The sequence below is a fragment of the Etheostoma spectabile genome, chromosome 13 (assembly GCF_008692095.1).
Source record: "Etheostoma spectabile isolate EspeVRDwgs_2016 chromosome 13, UIUC_Espe_1.0, whole genome shotgun sequence".
Taxonomy (NCBI): Eukaryota; Metazoa; Chordata; class Actinopteri; order Perciformes; family Percidae; genus Etheostoma; species Etheostoma spectabile.
This window is the reverse complement of record NC_045745.1, coordinates 883258-891839: the sequence shown is the minus strand read 5'-3', so window position 1 is coordinate 891839 and position 8582 is coordinate 883258. Positions and strand designations below refer to the sequence as shown.

The 8582-nt window shown below is 38.8% G+C and overlaps 1 protein-coding gene across 1 annotated transcript in view; it reads left to right on the top strand.

Annotated features, from left to right (window-relative positions):
- Positions 1-6182, top strand: part of LOC116700820 (zona pellucida-like domain-containing protein 1) — an 11385-nt gene extending 5203 nt beyond the window's left edge. The window contains exons 4-9 of the mRNA XM_032534295.1: positions 1511-1583; positions 3356-3453; positions 3902-3982; positions 4578-4749; positions 5535-5663; positions 6027-6182. Of these exons, the coding sequence (XP_032390186.1) occupies positions 1511-1583; positions 3356-3453; positions 3902-3982; positions 4578-4749; positions 5535-5663; positions 6027-6182 (709 nt within the window). The remainder of the gene's footprint in view (positions 1-1510; positions 1584-3355; positions 3454-3901; positions 3983-4577; positions 4750-5534; positions 5664-6026) is intronic.
- Positions 6183-8582: the final 2400 nt, after the last annotated feature.

The following is an 8582-nucleotide window of genomic DNA, read 5'->3' as shown; positions in this document are numbered from 1 at the left end:
GCTTCTTGCTGCTCTTTAGTAACGTTAATGTTAGTGTTGTCCGTAGCCGTCGTGACAAATGTTGTTACCTTAGGAAGTTTTGCTAAAAACTTTCTGCTTTCTTCCCGCTTTCTTCCTTTTTTCAGAACCACTTCGGTAGCTTCGCTTCATTTTTCAACCGTCTGTAGCGTACAGCTGAGCCGTTTGTTTACAAACACACACGCAGACGCGGTACGATAATGGAATAGTCCAATGTAGGGTGGACTGGGGGGAGTTTCTAATCATGAATTAAACAACGGATGGCACCTTAGCGTACCAATGTTTAGAGATATAATTAATTGGTGAAAAGTAAGACAACAAATCGTAACCATAAGTTTATGAGGCGTTTTAGGGGGCCCTTGGTAGCTTGGGGCCCAAGGCAATTGCCTACCTTTGCCTAATGGTAAGTCCGCCTCTGGCCGGGTACGGATTGCTGTGTAATGGTTGTGGCTGGCTGCTAGCTGTCTGGGGGCTAACAGTAACTAGCTATTGCTAAATGTCTCAGGGCTGTTGTCCCAGGGTGTGCTAACTGGTTAAATTAGCATTAGGTTAGTCATCTATCTATAGGCCAACGTTAACAATACTGGTGAGCTCATTCGTGGGTTAGACCAGTGCTGCTTTTATCCGTGGTCAAAACAATCATACTACTAATAACTTTATGAGCATGTTGAAGTGAATGAATGAATGATGCTGAAATGAACAAAGTTGAAGTTCACCAAGCATTAGCATTAACGTTAGCTACTTGTCAACCAGCACATTGTAGCAACATTAAAGGTGATCTAAGTGATGTTGGGTGACGGCTAGTATTTTCAAACGAAAACAAGGCTAGCTCGCCCCTCCCTCCTCCGTTCACTAACCCCCCAACCCCAACTCCATCTCGTTTGTTATTGGCTGGAAGACTGTTTGTGTATGCTTTGTGGTGCAGTTTGGCGCAGTTTGTTTTTGTTGCCGTGTGTGGAGCCTGGGTTGTCTACAGAGACCGTGGTTTTTTACAGTGTGTTCAGGGGACAGGCATCTTGCAGATAGTGTGGAGATGCTGTGTGTGACAGAAAATGTAGCCTAAAAACATGTTACTTAGAGCTAAGAGCACCTTTAAGCTGGATCGATATTGATGTGTAGCAATAAATAAGATCTCTACTGTATTATTGTGTTGCAAAATGTCATGTAATTAATCACAAAATTATACCTTGTGGCAGAAAAAGCAGTAACGGTGACAAGTATTGTTTCTGTGACAGTGTATGATTTACAATTACTCTTGAACGTATCATCTGGGTGACAGACGACTAAAGGAAAAGTCCTGTGTCAGAAATCAAATTGATTTCTCTGGGTTTGACATTTGGCGGCAACATTTGGGATAGTGAAAGACACTAGTTTTAGAAGGACTTGAATCTCACCTTGTTGTGTTCCTCCTGTATCAGATGAAAGACGACCTGTTTTTTTTTTCCCCCATAGTGAATTTGATTCTGCTGACAGAATTGTATTTGTCCAACAGGTCTGGGGTCAGCCTGGCAGTCAAAGATGATAATGGGAGTTTCATCAGCTCACTGAGCATGCGACTCTACTCGGTAAGAGGAGGGAGGTGACAGCAGCTGGCTACTTTATGTGACGGATAGACGGGTAGAAAAGTGTGAGGGGCTGAGCACTGCATTAAGGACCAAATTGGCATCGTCTAACCTTTTAAAGGATTTCTTACTAGAAGTAAAAGCCATTTAATTAAATCAAGGAAACCATTTACAAGAAAGCTAAACTGTGGCTCCTCTAACTCAGAACTGTGGAACAGTGTTTAGTTTAGTTAAGGAGGACATCAAATCACACACACAGATTGCATTTATTTCCATGATTAACCCTCATGTTGTCCTCAGGTCAAACTGACCCATTTTCAGTTCATTTTATTTATTTTTTTGTCACAAAAAATGGACCGCTGAAATAAGACAACAATAAAAATGACCAAAACCTTTCGAAAAAACACCAAAAAAAGCACCCACAACATTAAAAAAGGGACAAAAATGTTGGAAAAAGCAATAATAATGTTGAAAGAAAGTGACCATGGTTGACATAAAGACAACACAAGGGTTAAAGGTATATTCAACACAAATAAATACGTACCTCTATAATCAAAAAATGACTTACGCATTGAAAAAATAGATTAAGGTTTTAACACTAGCCATTGTTTCACCTTCTTCTACTAAAGCTATATAGTTTTAATGTGTAGTTTCTGTCTTCCCCATGATGAATTCTAAGTAATGACAAAAAAACTGTTGGCACCTCTGCGTGATACAAGCCTTTTCGTGACTCCTCCTGTCACAGTAGGAAAAGGTGTAAATAATAACCTTAAAGGAACATCCCACTGTTTGTTGAAATAGGGCAAAAACGGTGGCGTGTTCCTTTAACGATGGCTGAATTCCATTTAAGTAGCGCTGTTTCAGGGTCCTGGTATTGTTCATGCAGGCTCACTGTCACACTGCCATGGCTACCTGGGACACTTGAATACAACGGAGGCACCAGTAATGTTGTTAATAACACCTGTGTTTACTGTGTGTGCTCTTACTGAAAATTCATTTTTATTCTGTCAAAATTGCATTTTTAGTGGATTTTGTCGAGAATATATTTTGCAGTCTGCGGTTGTCAGCAATGACTTTATTAAAGGAATAGTTCACTGATATTGGGAAATATACTAAATTGGTTTCTTGCCAAGAGTTAGATGAGAAGACTGATATCACTGTAACGTCTTCACACTGAATATTTTTTTGTATGCAGTATAAAAACGACAAGACAGAATAACCCAGATAATATCTCATCTCTCTTGTTTAATCCTACAGAAATTGAAGTGTCAAAATAACCATTTATAGTTTAACATGGAGTCATGTGCTGGACTATTTGTGGGCAGAGTTGCTTTCTTGAGTCTTTAGAGTCGATCTTTCTTTCAGTTTTAAGTATATTCTGAACATTTAAAAAAGTCACTTTTAACTAACGTTGATTTATCATAAAACAATTGTGTGTCTCTATCATTTTCTTTTATATAGAAATTAGAAATTTTTATAATTTTTTGACAGATATAAAGAATCAGGGTTGAGGTTCTTTCGATATGAATGATGACTTGCTGGATTAAAACTGGAACCTTTGAAAACTGCTATATTCCATCTGTATAGTGGCTAATGATGAAAGTGCCATTCTATAGTAATGCTTTAGTAGAAGAATCTCTTTTGTGGCCCTTCCCTTGTGTGGAGGGATGGGCAGTTCTAACCTGATGATGAAATCAAAGCATTCTGTAAAAATGACCAACACATCGAGCACTTTAAACAACATGCTTCTCTCTCTTCTGTCATTGGGCCTGAAGGACCGTGGCTACTCCTCCACGCTGCAGATCCCTCCAGGAGGCCTGGATCTAAAGACCAGGATCTTTGTAGAAGTCAATGCGTCCAACCTCACTAACAGGTACTCCCCCTTAACCCCCTCAAATATCTAATAATATTTTTCTTTACATAAAGACAGACATTTGCACCACACCTTGATGCATAAAAGGCACACATTGTTGCAGAAAGATTCAACAGAATGCAGGAAATTAATTGTTTGATATGTTCAAAATTTCAATTTCAGAAATTATATTTTTTGTATAAAAGATATTTGCCCAATAAAGAACATACTGACATTTCATTCCTAAATATCTGACAAAAAAGTTGGTGCCCTGTTATGTGTGCAAGTTAACCCATGGATCTGCACTGGCTTACCTCATTAAAATTCTAGATTTTTAGTATTTTTTCCCAAATTCTACCTGTGCCAACATCCATTGCAAAGATTCTTCAGTCACAGATCTCAACTAGAATATGGGAAAATATGACTAGCTGCATGGATCTTTGCTGATGACAAAAGTCTTCCTTTGTAGATTCAACGTGCTCCTGGACCGATGTTACGCCACAGCCTCGCTCTTCCCCACCAACGCCACACATTATGATCTCTTTGTTGGGTGAGTTAACAGTCGACAGAGATGAAAAGTTAAATTCAGTTAAAGTTAAGAGACAAATAGAAACATGGTTTTTCTGACTATTGTACCGCATCTAATAGAATTCATGCACTTAAAAACCTTCCAGATGGATGCTCTATCCAGAAAATTGGAACAATGTTGGTTCTTTTGTAGTGTTGTCATTATATATGTACAGTGCATGCCAACGTAAAGTTTACAAATGTGAATAAGATTATGCATGAAAAACTTCAAAAGGAGTAGGGTTACATGTCATTCATGGGTTTGTGCAAATTTCCCAGTGTTTTTCAATTGGAGACCTCATGGTCTGTGTAAAGCCATGTAATGTATGGGCTGTGTGTGACCACCACCTTCTAGATAACTAGTCAACTTACGCAAAAAAGAGTGGAGAATTTCTTTTTCTTTTTTAAAGATTATTATTTGGCCGTCAGTCTGTTTTAGTGTTACCTGTGAACCGGGCTTGTGCTAAACCAAAATGGATCCTGTCTGTTGGACAGAATCTCAACATTTTTGGTAGACTGAAACCTGGAGGTAACCTCTGGAGAACAGGGCAAAATAATCCCCATCTGTCCTCTTTAAGGTGTAACCGGGATGCCCAGACAGTAGTGGGAGTCAACGGAGTGCAGCAGAAAGCCCGTTTCTCCTTCGAGGCTTTCCGCTTCGTCCAAAGCAAAGACGTAGCTCTCTCCACCTACTATGTACACTGTGCCACCAGGCTCTGTGTGAACACTTTCTGCCCCAACTTCATTCAGGTCAGATTCCTCCTTTAGGTGTTGAATCCCACATCACAAATGCAAATCTTCTGCCAGGCAAGAACTTTATATTAGACAATTCTGCAAAACACTGCTTTATGACAATGTTATGTTCCTGCTTTGTACAACATCTACACATGGCAAATACAGTATAGTTAAGGTGTAAGAAAGATCGTGGTTATGGCTTTGAGGGAATGCAAACTCAGGTCTCTTACATAAAATCAGACATGCTCCACATCCTAATTCCATAACCATAATTTTTGCCTGGCCACATATAGCTCTCACTACTCTATTCCATCCGATGACACTGAACGTTTACATTAGATGCTAACCATAAGGTGCAGATTTTGTCTATTGTGGTCAATAGACAAATCTGTTCTTTTATTTTATTCATATTATTATTTCATGTATATTGTATGTATGTATATTTTTCCTAGTATTTCATTTATATGTATATTCTGTGCTTTGTGACTGATTTTGCTGCTGTAATTTGCCGTTTTTCTTGGGATCAATAAACATCTATCTATCTATCTATCTATCTATCTATCTATCTATCTATCTATCTATCTATCTATCTATCTAATTGCTTGGGATAATAGGCTGCACAAATTATAGTATGCCGTCCAAAACATAAAGTTGTAATTTACAATAGTGGGTTTATTTTTATGGAAAGCTATCATGGAAAACAGAAGTGTTCCTATCTCAAATTCTGTATAAGGTACATTATATCTACAGAACAGAAAACTGTCTTAACTAATAGAACCATCCTGCCGATTCACCTGCAGAACTGCACTACCGGCACCAACTCCAGGAGGCACCGCAGTGCCAACACCAACCACCAGGGTACCACAGTGAGCGACATGGCCACCGTCAGCTCGGGCCCCATCACTACCCGCACAGATATCGGTGAGAATGTGTATGGTCTTCGTAGGTTTACGCCTCAAAGTTCAGAGCTACTCAAATTACGACGGCACAACTACACGTTTGCTGAATCCTACCTGTCACATTTTAGACTGATTCTGGGTTTCTTTTGGTCATTAATGTATTGAAAGTTTAATTTTTTCCACTCACAGGGTATCTGGTGGCATATGGAGGTAGGTATACACTGAACATTAATTTATTTCCTGCATTCCTGCATTTTTATTAAACAAAACAGATGACAAGAGCTTTAGACAGTTTGACAGTTAGATACATAACTGTTGTACAATAATACAGTACATTGCGTTCATTCTCATAAGTATAGAAATTATACATTGCTCTTTATGGTCTAATTCTAGGTGTCGCTTTCCTTCCCAGGTGCTCAGCCGACTCCTTTGAACAGTACCGTGCTGGCGGTTTCAGTCATAGCAGCCATGTTGGGAGTCATATGTTTTACTCTGGTGGCTTTCATTGTTTACCAGAGGCACAACTCCAACGTCAGTTCTACTAAGTAGATTCTAGGGTAAAAAAAAGAAAGCATTTTGTCCTGTTTCATTCACTCATACAATATGGTTCATAATACCATTTGAGCATTGTGATGAATGAGTGGGGACAAAAGTCACAAGAGAGGGAGAATAGCAGAAAATGGCTTCTTCTAATATCTTCCATTTAACCTTAGTGCTTTCATTTAGCCTGGAAGAAGGGTATATGTAAACAGGAAATATAAAGAGTCTCATATTTGAACACATTCACACTCCCAACTGGTCAAATATGGCAGCTTTGGCAGGACCCCTTGGCATTTTAACCCTCCTGTTGTCATCATATTGAGATCATATTGCCTTATGATAACATACTGACTGTTGAAACCAATTCCAGAAGTACAAGAGTATAATTATCAATAGACTAATCAAATGCTGAAATTACTGTTCAAAATGTTTTTTATTTATGTGTTGGCCAACTTTAGTAAAATTTTGCCTTTAAAATTAATTTATTATTTGAGTTCATTGGTTTGCACACATTCCTAGAAAACAATACATAACAAATCAAATGTCTTTCACGTGGAGAGAGACAGTGTGTGGTAAAGAGGTCAGAAATCCCTGGGAAACCTCTAGGTCACTAGAAATTAATTTACAATTAAGAAAAAAAGGTCATAAAATAACTAAAACAAAAATAATTACTCTGTTTGAATAAATAAAAAAAATGATGACAATAAAATAATGAAATATCGGAACATATGATTGCAGAAAAAGGAGATTTAAATGATAAAAAGCCGAATTGTTCGTAAAGCTGGCGTTCGCCCTTATATCCCATAGGGAACAATTGCACTTAAGCCTACAAAACCACACAAGGTGCAATTTATTTTCTCTCTCCAAATACTGTACAACACATAGGAAAAACAAAAGTATGTGCCTATGAGGGACGTCTACAATATTCTGCAATCAACAAAGAAACTACAATGCTGTTCTCTCTAAAAGAGGCATGCACAACAGATATAGGCTAAACATTAAACAAAAACAACGAATTGGTTGTTTGAAGCATTATAGCATACTGCTAATAGCCCAGTAGGCGGCACTAGTAGGCTACACAAGCAACGGACTGCATATGAGAGGACTCCACTTAGTTGCGGTCTTAAAGTGCTCATATCATGCTCATTTTCAGGTTCATAAGTGTGTTTATAGGCTAATATCAGTATAGGTTTATGTGGCTTAATTTTCAGAAAACACAATTTTTTCGTTGAACAGCACATTGCTGCAGCTCCTCTTTTCACCCTGTGTGTTGAGCTCTCTGTTTTAGCTACAGAGTGAGACATCGCACTTCTGTTCCATCATTGTTGGGAGTGGCACATGCGCAAGTAACTAGGTAAGGCGTGGCAGGTGCAGTCCCGTGGGTCTGCCTGCGTTTATCATTATGTTAATATTGATCTGTCCATCATCGTATAATGCCCGCCCTGACAATTTGAAGTTCGGCTGCCATCCAGGCAACCCATATAAAGAAATCTCTTGCTTCCTTCTACCTGGCACTAAAGGTTGGATACGTTCTCACAGGCTTTTTCCGGTGTTATAAAAAAAATCTGTGACCCGTCAGAATGAGTGCTCTGTAGCGCCGTCTACCTGCCGTAAATCATTCAGTGACTTAGAATCCAGACAAAGGCATCGATAAAAAAAATCTATATAAAACTAGCAGTCTTTTCACTGTTGGTCTCGTTTGCTGTTACAGGACCTTTTCTGCACGTCATCCCCCGTTTTCTGCCTTAAAAAATATTTTTTTAAACATAATGTTGACTTTTGTTTTCCCACAGGAAGTCCAGTGTTTGTTTGACCCATCCACCAGCCCTATCTCCATACACGGACTTTGTCACTCTTTAACCCAAGTCATCTTACAGCGCCACAATCGAGCAGCTGCTCTGAGAGCAGCTGCTCGATTGTGGCGCTGTAAGATGACTGTATTTTCCGTCCCATACAGACGCTGAAAGGCTGTCTTGTCCGTCAGTATCAGACGCTGAGGGCCACTGACCAAGCTACCCTATTTAATGAGTTGGGATAGTTAGTTAGGTAGGCTTCAGTGATAATTAGTTAATCCTCTCTTGCTAACAGATAGAAACAAAAGCGCTGTACATGTCCTCATAATGATACATTAAAATGTTGCACACTGCCTCTGGCTTTTGTATTCATTTTATTGGGTAATTGTCGACAGTGATTCTTTTTGTGTTACTAAAGCAGAGTGATAGGTAGGTACTGTAACTCATTCAGTTTTGTTAATTTTACATTAATTAGGCTCAGAAGTATTCCTTTTTCTGTTTATAATAAAAGGTGTTTGACAAATACTAATGATTATATTTATGTTGAATATTAAGGGTGTTTCTTCCTTCCATCCTTTCAGAAGATGTCACACATCTGACCAATAAAGCTACAATA